General features: G+C 38.1%; 1 protein-coding gene across 1 annotated transcript in view; it reads right to left on the bottom strand.

Moving 5' to 3' along the window:
• The window catches only part of DMD (dystrophin), a 1674912-nt gene that overhangs the window by 1510072 nt on the left and 141370 nt on the right, over positions 1-23470 (bottom strand). The window contains exons 5-6 of the mRNA XM_088028834.1: positions 14936-15124; positions 14072-14253 (exon numbers count right to left, since the gene is read on the bottom strand). Of these exons, the coding sequence (XP_087884960.1) occupies positions 14072-14253; positions 14936-15124 (371 nt within the window). The remainder of the gene's footprint in view (positions 1-14071; positions 14254-14935; positions 15125-23470) is intronic.

The following is a 23470-nucleotide window of genomic DNA, read 5'->3' as shown; positions in this document are numbered from 1 at the left end:
TAACAGGTTATATTTATCATGTGCCAGACAACAGAGGTATTACTGTAATTAATCCTAGTGATGCAGGAACTGATCTTAGCCCCAATTTACAGACGAGGAAACAAAGGTATGCATGGGTCAAGGGGCAAGCAAGGGAAGGTGGGAAAGCGGGAATCAGTTAGTTTGGCCCTGGGGCCTACTTCACCATCATGCTATACTGACTGTATGAATGTGATTTTTTAGAGATGACTTTTATATCTACTCATTTCATTTATATCAGTGATTATCAGGACGTAAAAATAGAAGGAAAAAAGGTCATTTAGTGGGATCTTATAGAGATTGTCATTAATGGATAATTTTGCTCTTTCTTCTCACCAAAATGAAAAGTACAGTTGTTACTATTGAGACAAATGTTCTTAGCATAAGGTTTACACTAATGCTAGAAACCACAATACACTGAGACCTAGTTTCCCTCAAACATATCGTGACAAGGTAAGATAAATGACCAGACACTTTAAATATTTATAATGTTTCACTAAATGTAGGAATCAGAAAACATGATATATTCTAGGCAAAGCAAAACAAACAAACAAAAAAAACCCACATTGTTTTAAAATTATAAAGCAACATTGATTTTTTTAAAAGCAGAGTTTCAGTAATGCATATACAAACACATGTAGAGGCTTTTGTTGTATGGCAGTAATGAATGAGCCATATGAAGCACATTAGTAGTTTTCAATTCTCAAGGTTTGGGACATTTATCAAAGCTCAATGAATGCCTTGTGAAATACAAGCTTTAAAACCAAGAATCCAAGAAAAACAATGACCCCAAATGTGTACAACTTTCCCCATCATTGTTACCTCTCTCCTGCCACATTTAACCACCCCTACCTCCACCACCACCGTCTGCCAGTTCCCATTCTAAATTTCTGAAAGTGTACTATCTGCGTCTGCGCACATGGTTCCTCCCTCCTTGCCCCCCTGCACCTCTGTGCCTCAATTAATGCACCCTCCGTCTGCCAAGTCCTAATCATACCTTAAAAAATCCAGCTACAAAGCCTGACAGTGGACAATGGTCTTCTGTCCACCACCAGTATACGACTACGAGTAGAGTAGTTTCCATTGCAGAAAGAAATGAGGCAAAGGTCTAACTGAATCACATAAAGAGTCTTTTCCCCCCTAAAACAACGTGTTGGTCCTCTTCTCTACAGCACCACCACTCAGACCAATTAGTACGCTGACATCCATCTTGGGCCAGAAGAGAAAGCAAGGAGAACGACATGCACATTTTTCAAAATTTCCCACTAATTCTGAAAGTTACCATTATATTACACCCTGCCCCCTGGTCTTGGAGGCCACAGTTTTTAGTCCACAACCTCACAATAAATATTTCTGAAAGAATTCACCTGCCAAGTTCCCCTTCTAACAGCCAGAAATAAAAATAAATTTTCAACCCTCCCTCAAAATTAAACGTGTATTCATATTTATTTTTTCACCGAATGGAATGTGAGAAATAGTGCTGTTTGAAAAGGATTCTGTGTGACGAAAATGTACCATTGTTTTCAAAATCCTGATCTATTTTATTCCTCCATCCATATATCTCAACAGCAGCTTAATTATTGATATTCTTCAACTATCCAGAATAAGATTGAAGTTCAAAATGCAAACAAATTCATTTGCATTTTGAAAGTATAAATTCAAAAGAGTCACAGTAACATAATAAAGAAGGTGCATGGCTGGATGCAAAAGATTTTTGTGGCAAACACATAATGGCAACCCTCAATTCAATCTTCCTGATTAAATACTCACAAAGTGGATGAAGAAATGCAGATGTCATCACAAACCAAGGACTACTACTAAATACAATGATTGGAAGATTGTTTAAATTATCCCTAGTAAGAATGGGGAATGCTGACATTCAAAGATCACATTCATTTATATGGCAAGAGAAGCCTACTCTCAAATTAAAAAATTATGTCACTATATAATATCTGGCATAGAGCCTGGCATATAGTAGACCCATGATAAATATTTCTTGAATGAATAAGAGGTATCATTTAATTAACCATCAAACATAAGACATAATACAAAAACATGAACTCTTTCCTGATCAGAAATATCAGAATTAAGATGATAAAAATACCAATTTCCATAAAATCTGTTCCTGTTGAGAAAGTCTATTAATTTAATTTGAACCAATTTTTTGTCTTTAAAGTACAATGACATCGTTGTGCTTTTTGTCAACTCCGGCACACTGTTTCTCAAACATGGCCAGCATGCTCCTGTCTCCGGACCTTTCCATTTGTTTGCCCCAGCTATCTGTATGGCTCGTTCGCTCCCTTCATTTATGGCTCTCCTTAAACATTAACTCACCAGAGAGGCCTACCCTAACCGACTGCCTCCGTACAATCACACACATGACGTTTCCTTCTCCAAATCTATCTCCTGACTCTTTTCCCTGTATCATTTATCACCGTCTGATAAGTTATACATATTTTGTAACTGTGTCCTCCCACTAAGAATGCAAGCTTCATAAGAGAGGGAGTTAGTCTGCTTTGTTCATTGATAATTCCCTAGGATCTAAAACAGTGCTGGGAATATAGTAGGTAAGAATTGTTAGTGAGAGAGATGAATGAATGATTAAACTTAATTTTCTAATTATCATTGTTTATCTTTGTGTAAAAGCATTGTTCCAAAAAATCCTACCCTCTACTCTGATTTCTATTAATTCTAGAGACTGGGCTTTCCTACTTATAATTTAAACTGTAAGAGTCATACACTTTTTATTATTTGAACAAGGACTCTCCACATTTTAACTGCACATTATTTACAGAAAGAATTGTGGCAGCCAGTCATATCCATTTGAACGTGACCGAATTATTGTATGTTAATTATTGCTGCTTATTAGGCCAGTAATTAATTGTCAGTACTCTCACGTTGTCTCTATTGTATATTCCTTCACAAGAATCTTGCAATTCCATTAGTCAGCCCATGAGATAATATCAACATTTGAGGATTAAATGAGACATCACCCAGCACCATTTTTGGAGCTTCTAAGAAAGTAGTTAAAATGTTTGGCCCCTCAGTTAATAGGAAAAGAGGAACAAGAAATAATAAAAGCAGTGGTCTACAAACAAGGAGTATGGATTTATACTGTTTCATAATTGTTTCAAGTAGATCAGTGCTGCTCAAACTTTAATGGGCTTAGTTAGGAATCACTCGTGATCTTGCTAAATTGCAGATTCTGATCCTGTAGAGCAGAGGGAGGACGGAGATTCTGCATTTTTAATAAGTTCTCAGGTAATGTTGGTCTTGCTGTCCTTGAACCACCTTGATCTCCAAGAAATTCTCATTTTAACATTAGAAGAATTTAAAAATGAATTAACAAAATGGTGATATAAAATCACACGTAGGAGTTTGAGATTACGCATTGTTAAAACAGTCATTACAATAAATTCATTTGTTGGACTGGAAGCACCTGAAGGAATTAATTCATTTGTTCATCCATTCACTTATATATTCATATATGCAATATGTTAGCCACTTCACTTGGGAGAAAACCCACCATGTGTTCAGCATCTCCTTTGCTCTATTCATCACTCATGTATGTCATCTCATCTCAATATTGGAACAGACATGTGGCGAAAAAAGTTGAACCAGATTTTTTAGACATATTTTTCTCTTCAAAATGTGGATGGTGATTAACAATGATTTGCCATGTTATGACTGGTATCATTACCCAGATACTGTTCAGATCTCTCCTCCTGCTGATGGAAACCAGAAGAGAACTTCACGTGGCCTCCTTACTGACTCGCTTTCATTTTCTTCCCCCACCATCACAAAGACTTTACTTTCCCCCTGCATGTCCTAACTACAATTATCAGAGAAGTTGATGGAACTTGCTGAGCTTATCTTTATGAGTCCTTGTAGAAATGTCAGTAAATCTCTTTTTCTCTCTGCAGGTTGCATTTTTCAATCAAATTAATGAGTTTATTCATAGAGAAGAAGATTTTCTGTTGTCCCTGTGCCAGTTGCCTTTTTGCACTTCCACAGTAGGAAGTTTTGTCTTTTTCTTCTTGCTCCCTCACCTCCCACCACTCGAAGGGTATTCCGCAGCATAAAATGCATCAAAACAAAAATCATTTTACCTCCTCTCCTTAAGGTTTCCAACTCGAGTATGTCAAGAGACAGTGTACATTATATGTGGTTAAAAAAAAAATAATAAGAAGATAGCAGGAAGGGAAAAAAGAAGGGGGGGAATCGGAGGGGGAGACAAACCATGAGAGACTATGGACTCTGAGAAACAAACTGAGGGTTCTAGAGGGGAGGGAGGTTGGGGGATGGGTTAGCCTGGTGCTGGGTATTAAAGAGGGCACGTACTGAACGGAGCACTGGGTGTTACATGCAAACAATGAATCATGGAACACTACATCAAAAACAAATGATGCAATGTGTGGTGATTAACATATAATAAAAAAAAGAGTGTCCTGTTTTTGTTATTTTAATTATGCAATCAGTGGCATTTAGTTCTTTCCTTCCAATTTCATAAACATTGTTAAAGATTTTTTTATTATTATGTTCAATTAGCCAACATATAGTACATCATCAGTTTTTGATGTAGTGTTCAACAATTCATTAGTTGCATAGATTTTTAATGGACCAATAGTAGCATGTTGGTGTCAAAGTAGCATGTGGCTAGAGATGTTTTTACAAACTTCTTTACCATATTAGCTTCGTCATCAATTCATATCTATGAATATATCAGAATTGTAGTGGAAAGAAATAAGAAAAGAACCAAATGGAAATGGAGTAAAAAGAGGAAGAAAGGAGGGAGAAGCATCTGTGTGTGTGATTTTTTTACTGACTTTTTTTTTTTTATTTTAGCTAGTTTACATTGCAATATTAGTTTCAGGAGTAGAATTCAGTGATTCATCACTGACATACAACACCCAGTAGGCATCACAAAAAGTGCCCTAAATACCCGTCACACATCTAGCCTATCCCCCCACCCACCTCCTGCCATCAACCCTCAGTTTGTTCTCTATCATTAAGAGTCTCTTATGAGGGGCGCCTGGGTGGCTCAGTTGGTTAAGCAACTGCCTTCGGCTCAGGTCATGATCCTGGAGTCCCAGGATCGAGTCCCACATCGGGCTCCCTGCTCGGCGGGGAGTCTGCTTCTCCCTCTGACCCTCTTCCCTCTCGTGCTCTCTGCCTCTCATTCTCTCTCTCTCTCAAATAAATATATAAAAATCTTAAAAAAAAAAAAAGAGTCTCTTATGATTGGGCGCCTGGGTGGCTCAGTTGGTTAAGCGACTGCCTTTGGCTCAGGTCATGATCCTGGCGGGGAGTCTGCTTCTCCCTTTGACACTCTCCCCTCTCGTGCTCTCTATCTCATTCTCTCTCTCAAATAAATAAATAAAATCTTTAAAAAAAAAAAGAGTCTCTTATGATTTATTTCCTTCTGTCCCTCCCCACCCCTTCCCATATGTTCAACTATTTTCTTTCTTAAATTCCACATATGAGTGAAATCATACAATATTTGTCTTTCTCTGAGTGACTTATTTCATTTAGCATAATACACTCTAGCTTCATCCACATAACTGCAAATGGCAAAATTCCATTTTTTGCTGGCTGAGTAATATTCCAGTGTGTGTGTGTGTGTGTGTGTGTGTGTGTGTGTGTGTGACATCTTCTTTATCCATTCATACTGACATTTCTTTATAAAGCATATTTCTAAGTGTTTCAATATTTCAATTGTAAAATTTCAACTTCAAATGTAATTTCAATCACTCTGAACATGTTCCCTCACACCCAGGGAAAACACCCACAATCATATACTTTGGGAAAAAATGAACAAGGCAATTAGAACAAGATGGAGAAAAAGAGTGAAAAATACATATGAGGCAAAGTACTAACCACAATGTTACAGTTAAATAGCGCATGGCTAGCCATCTTATTTACAATGGTGATCATTCTTTGCATTTTGTAATTATTTTGCATTCACAATCTACTTTTCATACCCTATCTCAGCCAGTATCTTTTTGAGGTATGCCAGGTACACAGTAGAAGTGCTGTTGTTTCAACAATCAGTAACTAAGAATCACAGGGGGGAAGTATGTTACCCCAGTTCACATAAATAGGTGTTTAAGAAAGTGAGACCTTATCCCTTAGGCAAATTAGAGTAAGGTGGAAATAGGAGCATTTTGTTACCTCTCTCTATATTTTTAATTTCTTTTTTGTTTGATAATTGTTAATGATTTGTGGGATAAATAGCATTTCTCAGATGCAACCTGTGTATAGCTGACATCTATGTGCATGAGGCAAGGATATCTATTTCCAAAACAAAAGGATCCTGACTGTTAAAAAGGCAAAAAAGGAACTAAAATAAATAGAGCAGGAGTAGAGGAAGGAAACATGGCAGAGGAGTAGGGGACCCTATTTCAACTGGTCCCCGGAATCGAGCTGGATATCTACCAGACCACTCTGAGCACCCACGAAACCAGCCTGAGATGAAAGAAGATCTGGATCTCTACAAACAGAATATCACAGGTGGTTGGTTTTGAGGTATGAAGCGGGGAGCCCTGATTCCACAGGCAGATATTGGAGGATAAACGGCAGTGGGAGGGAGCCTGGACGTGGGGATCCTACACCGCCGGTGAGCGACAGCCTCATGCTGGGGACGGGGCACAAACTCGCAGACCAGTAGTGGCGGGGAAAGAACTTTAGGGCAGCCCCCAGTGCGGAAACCTGGAGCGGCGGGGTTGCGAGTGCGGCCTGGGAATGGCTGGCGGTTTTAGAAGCACAAAGGGCAGAGACGTGCCCCGACCTGGAGGCAGGACTGGGGGCGCTGCGGAGGGGCGCACAACCCAGGCCACTGCAGTTTATAGCAGCACGGACAGAAACGGAGATAGTGTGGCCTGGAGAGCTCACTGAAGAACAGACTGCGGTCTCTCTGCTCTGAGGCAGAGGGTGGGAAATGGTCTCTTCTGCTCTGACTCGTGTAAAAGACAGGGAAAGCTGCCAGGGAAAGCCGCGAGAGAACAAAAGCCCCAAAAAACTGGTTCCCACCGAGCCCATCCCCTACCACAGGGGGGCAGGGCAAGTCTGCCCAAAAAGGGTTGCCCTGAGTAACAGCACAGTAGGCCCCTCCCCCAGAAGACAGGCTGGGAGAACAAGAGGCCTAAGGTCCCTAGAAAACTGGTGCATCTTGCTTGGGTTCTGGTTAATAACTTGGACTCTATACATTCCCTCAAACACCCATCAACAGAATGACTAGGAGGAGGAACCCCCAAGATAGAAAAGACTCAGAGATTATGACTTATGCTGCAGATTTACAAACGGATGCAGATATAACCAAGATGTCAGAGATGGAATTCAGGCTAAGCAATTGTGAAGACAATGGCTACAATGGAGAAATCAATTAATGGCAACATAAAGTCTCTAAGGGCAGAAATGAAAGCTGAATTGGCAGAACTTAAAAATGCTATCAATGAGATCCAGTCCAATCTAGATAATCTAACAGCTAGGGTAACTGAGGCAGAAGAACGAATAAGCGACCTGGAAGACAATATAATAGATAAAAAGGGAAAAGAGGAGGCCAGGGAAAAACAACTCAGAATCCATGAAAATCGAATCAGAGAAATAAGTGACACCATGAAGCGTTCCAATGTCAGAAGAATCGGAATCCCGGAGGGGGTGGAGAGAGAGAAAGGACTAGAAGATGTATTTGAGCGAATCATAGCTGAGAACTTCCCTAATCTGGGGAATGAAACAAACATTCGTGTCCTAGAGGCAGAGAAGACCCCTCCCAAGATCAAGGAAAACAGGCCAGCACCCCGGCATGTAATAGTAAAACTTGCAAATCTTAGAACCAAGGAAACCATCTTAAGGGCAGTTAGGGGAAAGAGATTCCTTACGTACAGAGGGAGGAACATCAGAATAATGTCAGACCTATCCACAGAGACCTGGCAAGACATATTCAGGGTACTAAATGAATAGAATATGCAGCCAAGAATACTTTATCCGGCAAGGCTGTCATTTAGAATGGATGGAGACATGCAGAGCTTCCACGATCGGCAGAAACTGAAAGAATATGTGACCACTAAGCTGGCCCTGCAAGAAATATTAAGGGGGATTCTATAAAAGGAGAAAGACCCCAAGAGTGATATACAACAGAAATTTACAGGGACAATCTATAAAAACGTCTTCACAGGCAACGTGATGACAATTCATATCTTTCAATAATCACTCTCAACATGAATGGCCTAAATGCTCCCATAAAACGGCACAGGGTTGCAGATTGGATAAAAAGACAGGACCCATCCATATGCTGTTTACAAGAGACTCATTTTGAACCTAAAGATACGTCCAGACTGAAAGTGAAGGGATGGAAATCCATGTTCCATGCCCGCGGACCTCAAAAGAAAGCTGGGATAGCAATTCTTATATCAGACAAATTAGATTTTAAACTAAAGTCTGTACTTAGAGACAGATAAGGACACTCTATCATTCTTAAAGGGTCTATCCAACAAGAAGATCTAACAATTGTAAATAACTATGCCCCCAACATGGGAGCAGCCATCTACATAACCCAACTGTTAACCAAAATCAAGAGTCATATTGATAACAATACGTTAATTGTAGGAGAACTCAATACTCTACTCTCAGCAATGGACAGATCATCTAAGCAGAAAATCAACAAGGAAACAAGAGCTTCGAATGATACACTGGACCAGATGGACCTCATAGATATTTACAGAACATTCCACCCTAAAACAAAACAACAGAATACTCATTCTTCTCAAGTGCACATGGAACTTTCTCCAGAATAGACCACATACTGGGTCACAAATCAGGTGTCAACTGATACCAAAAGATTGAGATTATTCCCTGCATATTCTCAGACCACAATGCTTTAAAACTGGAACTCAATCACAAGAAAAAATCTGGCAGAAATTCAAACACTTGGAAGCTAAGAACCACTCTGCTCAAGAGTGTTTGGGTCAACCAGGAAATCAAAGAAGAACTTAAACAATTCATGGAAATCAATGAGAATGAGAACACATCGGTCCAAAACCTATGGGATACTGCAAAGGCAGTCCTAAGGGGGAAATACATAGCCATCCAAGCCTCACTCAAAAAAACAGAAAAATCCCGAATTCACCAACTAACCCTTGAACTTAAAGAACTAGAGAAAAAGCAACAAATGATGCCTAAGCCACACACTAGAAGAGAAATAATTAAGATTAGAGCAGAAATCAATGAATTAGAAACCAGAAACACAGTAGATCAGATCAACGAAACTAGAAGTTGGTTCCTTGAAAGAATTAATAAGATTGATAAACCACTGGCCAGACTTATCCAAAAGAAGAGAGAAAGAACCCGAAATAATAAAATGATGAATGAAAGGGGAGAGATCACGACTAACACTAAGGAAATAGAAACAATTATTAGAAATTATTATCAACAACTATATGCCAATAAACTGAGCAATCTGGATGAAATGGAGGCCTTCCTGGAAACCTATAAGCTGCCAAAACTGAAACAGGAAGAAATTGACAACCTGAATAGGCCAATAACCAGTAACGAGATTGAAGCAATGATCAAAAACCTCCCAAAAAACAAGAGTCCAGGGCCTGATGGAGTCCCTGGGCAATTCTACCAAACATTCAAAGAAGAAATAATACCTATTCTACTGAAGCTGTTTCAAAAAATAGAAACAGAAAGAGAACTTCCAAACTCATTCTATGAGGCCAGCATTACCTTAATCCCCAAACCAGGCAAAAACCCCATCAAAAAGGAGAATTTCAGACCAATATCCCTGATGAATATGGACTCCAAAATCCTCAACAAAAGCCTAGCTAATAGGATCCAACAATACATTAAAAGGATCATCCACCACGACCAAATGGGATTTATCCCCGGGATGCAAGGGTGGTTCAACATTTGCAAATCCATCAAGGTGATAGAACACATTAATAAGAGGAGGGAGAAGAACCATATGGTCCTCTCAATTGATGCAGAAAAAGCATTTGACAAAATACAACATCCTTTCCTGATTAAAACTCTTCAGAGTCTAGGGATAGAGGGAACATTCCTCAAGTTCATAAAATTCATCTATGAAAAACCCACCACGAATATCATCCTCAATGGGGAAAAGCTGAGAGCCTTTCCCTTAAGATCAGGAACACATCGAGGATGCCCACTCTCGCCACTATTGTTCAACATAGTACTAGAAGTCCTAGCAACAGCAATTAGAAAACAAAAAGAAATAAAAGGTACTCAAAATGGCAAAGAAGTCAAACTCTCTCTTTTCACAGATGACATGATACTTTCTGTGGAAAACCCAAAAGACTCCACCCCCAAATTACTAGAACTCACATAGCAATTCAGTAATGTGGCAGGATACAAAATCAATGCACAGAAATCAGTTGCTTTCTTATACACTAACAATGCAACTGTAGAAAGAGAAATTAGAGAAATGATTCCATTTACAATAGCACCAAAAATCATAAGATACCTCGGAATAAACCTAACCAAAGAGGTAAAGGATCTATACTCTAGGAACTACAGAACACTCATGAAAGAAATCGAAGAAGACACAAAAAGATGGAAAAATATTCCATGCTCATGGATCGGAAGAATAAACATTGTTAAAATGTCTATGCTACCCAGAGCAATCTATACCTTCAATGCCATCCCGATCAAAATTCCAATGACATTTTACAAAGTGCTGGAACAAACAATCCTAAAATTTGTATGGAATCACAAAAGACCCCAAATCGCCAAGGAAATGTTGAAAAAGAAAAACAAACCTGGGGGCATCACGTTGCCCGATTTCAAGCTATATTACAAAGCTGTGATCACCAAGACAGCATGGTACTGGCACAAAAACAGACATATAGACCAATGGTACAGAATAGAGAACCCAGATATGGACCCTCAACTCTATGGTCAAATAATCTTTGACAAAGCAGGAAAAAAACATGCAATGGAAAAATGGAAAAAAGACAGTCTCTTCAATAAACAGTGCTGGGAAAATTGGACAGCCACATGCAGAAGAATGAAACTCGACCATTCTCTAACACCCTACACAAAGATAAACTCAAAGTGGATGAAAGACCTCAATGTGAGACAGGAATCCATCAAAATCCTAGAGGAGAACAGAGGCAGTAACCTCTTTGACATCACCCACAGCAACTTCTTTCAAGATACATCTCCAAAAGCTAGTGAAACAAAAGCAAAAATGAACTTTTGGGACTTCATCAAGATCAAAAGCTTCTGCACAGCAAAGGAAACAGTCAACAAAACAAAGAGGCAACCCACAGAATGGGAGAAGATATTTGCAAATGACACTGCAGATAAAGGGCTGGTATTCAAGATCTATAAGGAACTTCTCAAACTCAACACCCAAAAAACAAATAATCAAGTCAAAAAGTGGGCAGAAGATATGAAAAGACACTTCTCTGAAGAAGACATACAAATGGCTAACAGACCCATGAAAAAATGTTCATCATCATTAGCCATCAGGGAAATTCAAATCAAAACCACATTGAGATACCACCTTACGCCAGTTAGAATGGCAAAAATTGACAGGGCAAGAAACAACAAATGTTGGAGAGGTTGTGGAGAAAGGGGAACCCTCTTACACTGTTGGTGGGAATGCAAGTTGGTACAGCCACTTTGGAAAACAGTGTGGAGGTTCCTCAAAAATTTAAAAATAGAGCTACCCTATGACCCAGCAACTGCACTCCTGGGTATTTACCCAAAGACACAGATGTAGTGAAAAGAAGGGCCATATGCACCCCAACGTTCATAGCAGCAATGTCCACAATAGCCAAACTGTGGAAAGAGCTGAGATGCCCGTCAGCAGATGAATGGATAAAGAAGATGTGGTCCATATATACAATGGAAAATTGCTCAGCCATCAGAAAGGATGAATACCCAACTTTTACATCAACATGGGTGGGACTGGAGGAGATTATCCTAAGTGAAATAAGTCAAGCAGAGAAAGTCCGTTATCATGTGGTTTCATTTACTTGTGGAACGTAAGGAATAGCAAGGAGGACATTAGTAGAAGGAAGGGAAAGATGATGGGGGGGGGAATTGGAGACTATGGACTCTGAGAAATGAACAGGGTTCTAGAGGGGAGGGGGGAGGGGGGATGGGTTAGCCCGGTGATGGGTATTAAGGAGGGCACGTACTGCATGGAGCACTGGGTGTTATATGAAAACAATGGATCGTGGATGACCACATCAAAAACTAATGATGTATTGTATGGTGACTAACATAACATAATAAAATTTTAAAAAATAAATAAATAAAACCAAAGTGCCCAAATCTTCCCTGAAGACAAACTGGTTTTTGATGTCAGGTTTAGTTAAGGGCTGATGTTGCCATTTTAGCTTTTCCATCGTCCAGCGGGAAGGGGGTGAGGAAATCACCAGCACACACACACATGCACACACACATTCATACATGTGTATGTGTGTGTGCATGTGTATGTGTATAAATATGGATGTGTGCACTATCATCCATGTATGTGTATCTATGCTGTCATCTATCATGTAATGGTAGCTGTCCCTTTAAGATGGGTTTTTTTAATTAAACTATTTTTTAAAACAGATTAAAAATTGGGAATTTTAATTTTAGGTTGAATTCACGTTTTCTTGTAACTCGGTCTCAAACTGCAATTCTTTAATTGACTGTTATGAACACGTGATACCTTATCATCAGTCTTATTTAAAAAAGGGATTGAGGAACGATGGGGCTCATAAGCCTCCAGAAGAGCATGGGGAAAAGAGAAGGTAGGAAAGAGGACAGTCGTTCCCCCGTGGGGCTTTAAAGACAAGCAAATTTTGTCTGAGGTTGCTTGGTTTAAGTTGCACAGATCGGTAAAAATAGAAGTTGTAACCTGAAGAAGGTTGGGATATGACCACAAGTGGGAGGCTCTACATCTTATAATTTATGATGATAAATGGGTGGAATAAAATCAGTTGACCCTTGGGCATGGGTACTGGGCCAACTCGAGCATTCTAATATGGCTGGGTGTGACTCTCACTTCCAGGGTTTGCTACCGTCATCAAAATGATCACAGCAGGGGAAGATGTCAGGATGTATAGACTAGTATCTCCTGGTTTGGAATACCAATATTTGTGAAAATTCTATCCTATATATGCCTTATTTATTTTTTCAAAAGACATGAGTTTAAAAATGTGTTTCTCCCCCCTCCCTATTGTCACGCTATAATTTAGTACTGAAATAGCAATCTTCCCAGCATATCTAATGAGTTTCTTTGGTCCTATTTTAAAGCTTTTAATCTTCATAAATAATAGCTAAGTAAACTTAAGGCGCCTGGACAATTTCTTTAGCTTAATGTATTCAAATCCACAGTGGCACTTCATTTCTTTTCATTTAAAAATAAATCTATCTTGTCTCAATAGGCTCTACATGAATACACACACCTAACAATATAAATCAAAGCAACATATCCAGAATGATGAGATCTACTTGTTACCTTTAGAAGAAACACACCATTTTCAGAAATGTCTCAAAAAATTCTTTTTTGATAAAGTCAATATATAGTCTTAAAATAATTCACAACCATAGAGTAGTTGCATAAGGATTTTCGAACACAGATGAGAAACATTCTTTCAAGAGGATTTCCATAAACACATGAGAAACTATTTAATATTTTGAGAGTTTTTCCTTCAGAAGAGACGTTTCCTAACAACTGTACCTAATAGGTGATTTTATGTGCATGGCTTCCCATTTATACTTCCAAGACTTCCAGAGTCACATTTAAATTTTGGAGAAAACTGAGAAAATATTAACTATGACACCAATTTTGGCAACTTTTAAAGCAGAGTTCTGTAGATAATGGCCCTTCTATCCAACATCTCCACATTAATTACAAAAGTGAAAAACAAAATGAAACAGACATGAAAATCCAACCAAAACATCCCCTAATAAAAAAAGAAAGCTACATACCTTGGAAACCAACTGAGAATCCCAACTGAAACAAAAAACTGCATCTAAATAATAGTAAGATTCCAAAACTTGCTATTTTTAGGAATTAAAAACAAAGACTTACTTGCTTTGTTTTTCCATGCTTGCTACCCTGAGGCATTCCCATCTTGAATTTAGGAGATTCATTTGTTCTTGTACTTCACTTTCTTCATCTTCTAATAACTTCCCTATTCCAATCAGTTGACTTCCCAGTTGCAGAACATTACCAACCCGTCCCTGATGGGATGTCAAATCCATCATGAACCCCTGACAGGGAAAGAAGGTGACACAAGTTGATACTTTAGGTAAATCCTTATGGTTTTGAATTTTAGTTTTTTTGTAATTTTAAATTTGTAGCCCAGTTAAATTATATTCCCAGTAAAATGATTTCATTTTTTATTTAAGAAAACCCAACATTGTTTTTAATTTGAATTAAGGGCAATTATTAGCTTCAGTCACCTTCTGCAGAAGCAGATCCTGAGATAGGGATTTGTGTGCAAGTGACTTACTAAGTCAAAGCTCCTGGAGAGACAAGCAAAGGAGCCAAAGTAGCAGAAAACAGGACAGGAAAGGAGCAAAAAGCAAGTGAGTGTGTCATTTCAGGAACAGCTCCCACTGCGAGTAGTGTGGCCTGATATCACACAGGTACTCTGGAGTGTAAGTTATATCTTAGCACTGCCTTGACTCAAGAAAAGTGAGCTAGGCTCTCATATCCCTGCAATGAGTCACTGGCAAAAATCAGATCTCAGCAACTTCAAGTGTCATTCTTCAAGGCAGAACTTCAAATGCTGGCTGGTGGAATCCCATGCCCATAAACATTTGTTTCCATCTCAAAACAAAAACTAAATTACCAAAACACAAAGATCTTATAGAGTAATTGAGATAACAAGAGAGACTTGCCATAATGACAAGTCATGAGCTTTGTTTCATAATCGATGTTTTGCTTTACCTCATGAGTATGAAATTGTTCTTTCACTTCTTCTACATCATTAGAAATCTCTCCTTGGGCTTGCAATGCGTCCTCAGCAGAAAGAAGCCATGAGAGTACTTCTTCTAAAGCTGTTTGGTAACTGTCCAGGTTTACTTCAGTCTCCATTAACGAACGGCCAAATGACTTGTCTTCAGGAGCTTCCAAACGCTGAACAATAAAATAAATTGGGTGTTATACAATTAATATCTCTGCAGACTGTTCCAGTATATTACAGTATATATATTATATGATAAATCGAATGAAATATTTAAAATGCTAGAAATGTCCACTTGCATTATCAGAGACATGAACCACAGACACATACAAGAGCAAGTCTGCATTTTAACATCTCACAAATATACACACAAATTCTCAAATGGCAGTTGAAATCTACTTCAAATTAATATTTTATTAAAGCTTTTCTGGATTACTATAAGGAGTGAATTAATACACCATCTCGTCATGTTGTATTTTAAACGCTACTAATTTTCATCCATAGGTAACTTTTTTCATTTCATATTTTCATTCATTTACATATATACATTATTGGTATTATATGTACATACTTTTGCAATGGCATTAAAGGAAACATCTCTTCCCAAGAGGTGGGAATGAAATATTTCTGAAGATTTAAAGAGCAGAAAAGTTATCAGTATGAAAATTAGTGGGTGAAGAAGGTAAAATTTAAAGAGAAATAGCTCATTCATACATCTGAAATTTTTAATAGTATGATGACTTCTATAAATTAAACTTTTATTTCCAGAAGCTCATGGTTTCAGTAGCAAGACATCATCTTAGGAGAAGTAAAATATGAAGTATTCACTTCCACATTTCATTAGCAGGATGTTAAGTAAGACTCCCAACAGTTGTCTTGAAACTCTAAATTTCTCTTGAAACCATAAAGCTGAGAACAACAGGGACAAAGTGGCCATGATTCTAAAGAGAAGATCCAGGCCACCTCTGAAGGTGCTGCTCAAAGGGGACCAGTTTTCTGGTCCCACAAACCTCAATCCACTACCTAGCTCAAAGTTGTAGAAGAAGCATGGAGACTGACTGAAGCAAACTAATGAGAAGACATTCCTGTGGACTAGCTAGAGCACTTATGCATCTCTGTACCTTCTCCCCTCCTTAAGCCAAGTAATGGAGACTTTGGAAGAATCACCTGGAGAGGGTAGGGTAGTTTCCAGGATGGAATACTGACCTCTAAATCTGGCTGTATGTCAGCAGGGATAACCAAACTATGGAATCAGTACTACCAAGTGGCAGGAGAGAACTCTTGGGATAACCTCTGTGTCTGGTGCTTTAATATGAAGGCAATTGTCAATGGTCAGAATTTAAGCAAATAAAATCTGCATGAATTTTTCCTTGGGTCAAATACACTCGTGGTAGGTGGCTGGGCTTCAAAAATCCTAAGGAAGAACGCACTCAAGAGGGTTTCCTGCTGAAGTAAGGGACAGAGGCAAACTGATGACATAGTTAAGCAGAGCAAAGATATTAGAGAAACATTTGGAGAGGAATCTTCTCTACACCCCAAACATAGCAAGTAAGCACTGGGCCCTAAAAAACAGGGTTCTACAAAGGAAACAGAAGGCAGGATAGAACAACCAGAAGCTACTTGGAAGACTGCATGATCGTGCCTAGGAAAAAGATCCATCCCTTTGATGGCTTTCCTCTGACACGTATGCCTTGAATTTTTAGTCCCTCCCAACGATGGGCCTTATCCCACTGAGCTGCCTGCACCAATCTAATTGTGCTCTTCTGATAAATGCTCCAACTTTAAAACTTTATTATTATAAATTTCTTCAACCATCAAGTCCTTTAAGATGAAAAGACATAGGGGCAGTGTGTGGTGTGGTATTTTCACCAAGTGATGCACTCTGCATCTGTTTCTAGAGAACTGACAGAAATATGCCATCCTAAGTCAAAAGCACCCAACTCTACTATCTCTCACAGAGCATATCCTGAGAGAGCTATCTGCATGGGCCCACCTCAAAGTCAAGGCAAATTTCTGAAGGTCTTAGGGGTCTGAACAAATTCCGTGATGTATCTCTTTTCTCCACCCCTAATTACTATTAATAATAAATGTCAAAGTTAGCATTAAAAGGAGAAAAGTCACAAAAAGGTAGCCTGAGACATGTATATAGATAGGACCAGCTTCATGTTGTGCAATCTGAGCAGCTGTACGGTGCCCCAAGGCTCAAAAGGACACCTTGCTTGTTTTATCTGCTTCTTGACATTGCCACCTTAAAATCCTTAATAATTTTATCTCTGAAGTGGGCAATATAAGTGAAGTCCAATAAGGTGACAAAGTGTGCACGTGTGCAGAGGAAATAAGTACAATATGTGTGTTCACCCCCATTTGCATATAGTGTCGCTGATGGTCCCCGAGTAGAGAATGCTGGTGGACACGCAGTACATGGGGGTTTACCAACACTAGAGGCGAGGGCAAGGTTAAGTACGTCTATGAACGAGTGAGGGCACTAACAGCTCCAGGAACTAGCACTTTTCATGTGAAGCAGAACTTGCTTCCAATGCAGAAAGAAGGCAGTTCCAAGAAAACATGAACAACCAAAGAGCCCTTCAATGTCCTTTCTTACTCGTATTTCTTTCCCGTATTAGCCAAAGATTTAGGCTGAAATTCATGACAGAGAAAGAAAGGGAAAGGGCAACCCATAATTCCTTCTCCTTTTGATCCTCCCTCATCTGAACACTGAAGGTAGACAATATTAGGAGACTGCACACCTATCAAGAAGCGAAATTAAAACAGCTAAGTTAGTTGTGCAGTGTTTCCACATTAAGAATGAAATACATAGGCACATATAAGCTACAAAATACAAATTGTGTAGTGTTGGTGATTCCGCATGAGTTACATGGTCTTATATTTGCATTTACAACTGCAATTGCACAATATAACAATGAGCAGTAAAACTCATGCTAATACTTTAAAATTCTAATTTTCTTTATTCAGTCTGAAGTTAAACAGCAAATAAAAAAACACAAGGGGAAGTCAAGAAAGAGAGACCCATGGAATAAAGGAAATGGTTTTATATTTTAACAGCACTTTCCTTCCTGCTTTTTGAACAAGGGGCTCTGTATTTCAGTTTCCACTGTGCTGCATATTGTGCATCCAGCCCTGCGAATAGGTTAAAAAAAAAAAAGTGCAATTCAATCGTGGATATTTTGGTTCCTCTGGGTTACAGGTGAGAGGAGATGGGTGCTTTATTATCATGTACAGTAGAATGTGGGTGTAAAACCCAGGGGCTTGGGAGGTAGTCAGTGTTTGAATCTTTTTTTTTTTTTAAGATTTTATTTATTTATTTGACAGAGAGAGACACAGCAAGAGAGGGAACACAAGCAGGGGGAGTGGGAGAGGGAGAAGCGGGCTTCCCGCCGAGCAGGGAGCCCGATGCGGGGCTCGATCCCAGGACCCTGGGATCATGACCCGAGCCGAAGGCAGATGCTTAACGACTGAGCCACCCAGGCGCCCTCAGTGTTTGAATCTTGACCCTGGCCTGAGGTCTTGTTACCCTGGGAAGGTTACTTAGCCCCATCATTAGCCTTAGTTTCCTCCTATGCACAACAGGAGCAATAATACTTTCCTAATAAGACTGTGGTATGAATTGAAGAATGGTATATAAAGTATTTAGCAGAATGCTTGACCTTGTGCAAGAACCCAATAAAGTGCATGATAACTGTAATTATTTTTGGTTTCTTATATACGTAAGAACCATTATGAAACACAACCTGCTCCAATATTATTTCTCAAGTCACTGGTCAGACTGCAAAAGCCAGAAAATTATTGTAGAAAAAAAATGATCTGAAAAACTTCTAAGAGTAAACATCAATTAAATCAAACCTTTCTGAAACTTGAACATCAACCTAGCTCCTACATAAAAGTTCTAAAAATCATTAATAATCTTGATTTCAAATTATCTTCTCAAAATGGTCAACTGTAAACAACACTATTACTCAAATAACACAACACTACATTTTCCCAGTGTACAATTTGGATTAGAAAAGTAAACACTCCCATCGAGAGATAAGTGGATAAAGAAGATGTGACATATATATACAATGGAGTATCACTCAGGCATAAAAGAGGAGGAAATCTTGCCACTTGTGACAACACGGATGGACCTAGAGGGTATTATGCTAAGTGAAATAAGTCAGAGAAAGACAAATACCATATGACTTCACTTATATGTGGAATCTAAAAAACAAAACAGAAACAGACTCATAAATACAGAAAACACACTGGTGGTTGTTGGAGGGGGGGATGGGTGAAATAAAGAAGAGGGTGAACAGGTACAAACTTCCAGTTATAAAATGCATAAGTCATGGGGATGTAAAGGACGGCATAGGGAATATGGTCAATAATACTGTAATAACACTGGTGACAGATGGTAACTATGGTGATCACTTCATAATGTATATAAATGTCAAATCACTAGTCGTACACCTGAAACTAGCATAATATTGTATGCCAACTATGCTTCAATAGAAATAAAATAAATAAAATAAACACTTCATGATTTACTGATATTTACAGAGGCTTGAAATTTTGGAGACAATTTTAAAAGGCAAATCTTTATAGTCAAGGACATGGTGTCTAGTACTCATAAATTCTGAATCTAAAAGTTTTGTCGGAGGATGTTCATAAAACACAAACATTGCAAAGACAGCCTTATTAAAGCTAAATTCAAACATGAATAAGCTGTGTAAAATAACACAAATAACTCAATTAATCATTATTTACATCCATAAATTCAACTCTACATATATATATATAGATGATTATGGTCAAAATTGTCAACTGGGGTCTGGGTAATTCTTCCTTTGTCTAGACCACTATTTTTCAAATTTGTTAGTCATGATCCATCAGTGATTCATGAAATCATTTTAGTGGGGCATGATCAGGAATATTTAATGGGTCACGACCAGGAATATTCTATTTAAAATTAAATAAAATAAATAATATTAGTCTATGTCATTTATATTAAGGATTAATATTGTTTTGTGAATTTTTGCTTCAGATATGCCTATCTATGTATCTATGTGTACATATATATATTCTGGATCAAGATGAAAAAATCATTTTCTGTAGTTCATGAAACAAAATTGGAAACAGTTCTAGAATTTCAGCACAGGAAAACCCATGATAGAAGAAATGTACTTGAATTTCACATTTGCACATTTTTCAATAGAACCCTTGGAACACAACCCATTCTTTACAAATCCATCTTTAACACTGGTGGTTCCCAAGCTCCTTGGGAACTTCCCAGGTGTAATCCAAAATTGATCCCTGTATGTGGAGGGCAGGGAAAGACCAAATAAAGATGCAGGCCACTCCAGATTGGCAGGTGGCAAGTTTAATAAGCAAGGGAACTTACATACAAGCCTTGTTTATAGAGAGACTTTAACAGGGTTCAGTCACATATACGGTCCAGATGGGCTCAACATCAAATCACTCTGTCAAGGCTGCATCCTTGGAGCAGCTCTAGAAGTGGGGAAGGCAAGTGGAATACACATTCTAAGGTCAGGGGAGGGTGTGAAGGGACAAAGGGTCTCCAATTGCCATTGTCCAGCTCAGGGGTCAACAGGCAGTCCAGTCCTCTCAAGGACCTCCCCCAACAAACAGAGAACTTAGAGATATGTAGAGAGGCTAATACTTTTGGTTTCAGCTCCCCCAAATATACATTCTTTGCCCTAGTATTTCATATTTCGCCTAAGCTTGTGGCTCGTTCATACATATCATGGCATCAAAAAAATTTTCTAGGAAACTTGATATTTGCTTTTTATAGATGATCTATGCATAAGGAAGCAATACCAATCATTTCATGAATGAAGATGCCAGTATCATCAACTGGAACTAATTTTTTTTCCCAGGCATCAATCTTGTTTTAATTTCTGTCTTTATTGTGGTGGTTTATGTTTCTCTGCAGTATATTGGGCAAATAATGATTCAGATGAGAAGCATAACAATGAATGGATGAAACAATTCTGGTGGTTTTCAACATTAAGAACATTAAAATTTATTCAACATTATCCACAGACCTCAGAGACTTAATGATTGTGCTTTTACATGAAGACTTTACAGATTTTGTCACCTTTGTTCCTTGAAGATGCTGCTATTGCATGAAGGTGGAAGAGTAGAGAGGAGAAATGAAGTAATGAGAGAAGACAAATGAATCTATGTGAGTCCTGCAACGTCTAGGACAAACATCTGGAAACTGATTTCCAGTGATAGAAACTGTCGTAATAAAATACAGAGCAACAGCCTTAACACTACTCCATGCATAACTTTTTTTTTAAAACCCAGTTTACTATCTGTCTGATCTCGGGTAAGTTATTTAATCTCCAGGCATCTCAGTTTCCCCATCTGTCAAACAAAGAAAATAAAAATATATCTCCACAGGACTGTTGAAAAGATTATATGAGATGATGCATGTAAAATTCTAAGCACATTGTAGTTTCCAAGAAATGTTCCACAATGCCTGTATTTGGGGACCAATGTTCATTGAAATGGCAAATGACTTTTATGAGGAAACACAGTTGAATGAGCTGTGTGTATTTTTAGAAGCATGATTTTGGCAATTCAAACTGAGATAAGTCATCAAATGGCTACATATAAGTAGTGAAACCAGCAATCCAGCAAACCACAAAGCTCTCAGAAAAATAGCTGGGACGTTTCCAGAGGGCACGATCTATTACTCAGTAGTTCTATATTTCTGTTGAAACCGATCTATTTTGGCAACTTCCCCAAATGCAACCTTAAAATGTGATGTGAGTTTTAACCTGGATAAAAACAGTTTTATTGTTCTTGAATGTATAAACACTTCAAGAACATTTGAAAATTTTATCACTTAGCTCCTTTAAATCTGTCATACTTTTTTATACAGTCAAGTCAATGCATGGATGGTGAATTTTTTGGTGCATTCTATAATCTTTTTATTCTTCAGTGAAAGATTATTTGAAAGCTGAAGGATTACAGAGGGATAACCAAGTGGTTCTTTTACTAAATAACAGGAGAATAGTTCACAGGAACCAGGATTAGTATGTGGAAAAATTCTCACCACATTTTCACTGTGTTTCCTCAGAGATATAACATGTAAACCAGGGTATTATTTAAAGGATAAAAAATGATTACAGAAGTGATTTATGAGAAATTAATCCATCATGCAACACTGTACATGACATTCACGGTGATTTTTAATACTGCTTGTATCTGAAATTCACTTCCAAGCTATGCCTTAATGAGGATTTAGAAAAAATTATGGTCTGCTGTTATGGCAATATTAAAACAATCACAACAGCAACAACTACATCTATAAAAGCAATAACAACAGCTGTTATTATTTATTGGGCACTTAGTGTCAGTCAATTGCTAGGCACTTAATGTGCGCTATATCATTTTTCACCACAACACATCAGGATGACAGAGCATAGTAGGATGAGGAACTGGGAGCAGAAAAATTAAAGAATAAACCAAAGGTCACAGAGGTAATTGGCTCTTCTCTGATTTCAAACCAAGTTGATTGGATTACAAACACATATCTTTACCACAATTTGATACATCTCTATTAATGAAGAAAATGAGTTCAGAATCTATGAAACAGGACGTGGGGGGGTAACTGGGTGATGGGCACTAAGGAGGGCACTTGATGTAATGAGCACTGGGTGTGATAAGCAACTGATGAACTCTACCTCTGAAACTAATAATACACTCTATGTTAATGAATTGAATTTAAATAAAATAAAATTAAAAAACAATCTATGAAACATTATCTCCACAAAATATCTTAAGACTTCTTAAAAATAAAATAAAAATGTATATATAATTTGTCTATAACTCTGTGTAGTGATGGGTGTTAAGTAGACTACTGTGATCATTTTACATTATCGCGAATCATTATGTTGTATGAAGGTGGTGTACACCTGAAACTAATATAATGTTATATTACAATTACATCTCAATAAAAATGAAAATAATAAAAAAATTATTAGGGTAAATTATAGCTCAGGTTAAAAAAGTTATTGAACATTCTATTTTTTAAGCTTTATTTTTTTTTATTATGCTCGGTTAGCCACTGTATAGTACATCATCAGTTTTTGATGTAGTGTTCAGTGATTCATTCTAACCCAAATCTCCTTAGTCACTTGGGAAGGATTTCAATTTCAAACAGCAACTGTATTGCAAGTTGTCTTACGCCAAGTATATGAGTCCATTTAAAGAAAGCTAAAAGGAAAAGTTGATAAAAGATGATCAAAGCCATTCCATTCAGATTATAGTTCAGCTAATCAATTTTGTCTTGAAAAATTATCCATGAATTTTTTCTTTTCTTCACTTCCACAATTTCAGAATCAATGGTTTTGAAACTACTGAAAACACAATACCTGGGCCTCATAATGTTAGTGAGTCAGGAATCAAATGTAGAGTTCAGAATAACAGTTGCAAGACAAAGACACTGATACCACACCGAAGAAGGGGACAACGAAAGGCAGAAATGTGATATA

Source organism: Eumetopias jubatus, unplaced genomic scaffold (assembly GCF_037043125.1).
Source record: "Eumetopias jubatus isolate StellerSeaLion01/CBP00866 unplaced genomic scaffold, mEumJub1_p1.0 scaffold_11, whole genome shotgun sequence".
NCBI classification, from domain to species: domain Eukaryota; kingdom Metazoa; phylum Chordata; class Mammalia; order Carnivora; family Otariidae; genus Eumetopias; species Eumetopias jubatus.
Note: the sequence above shows the minus strand (reverse complement) of the source record. Positions and strands in the feature narration are given on the sequence as shown.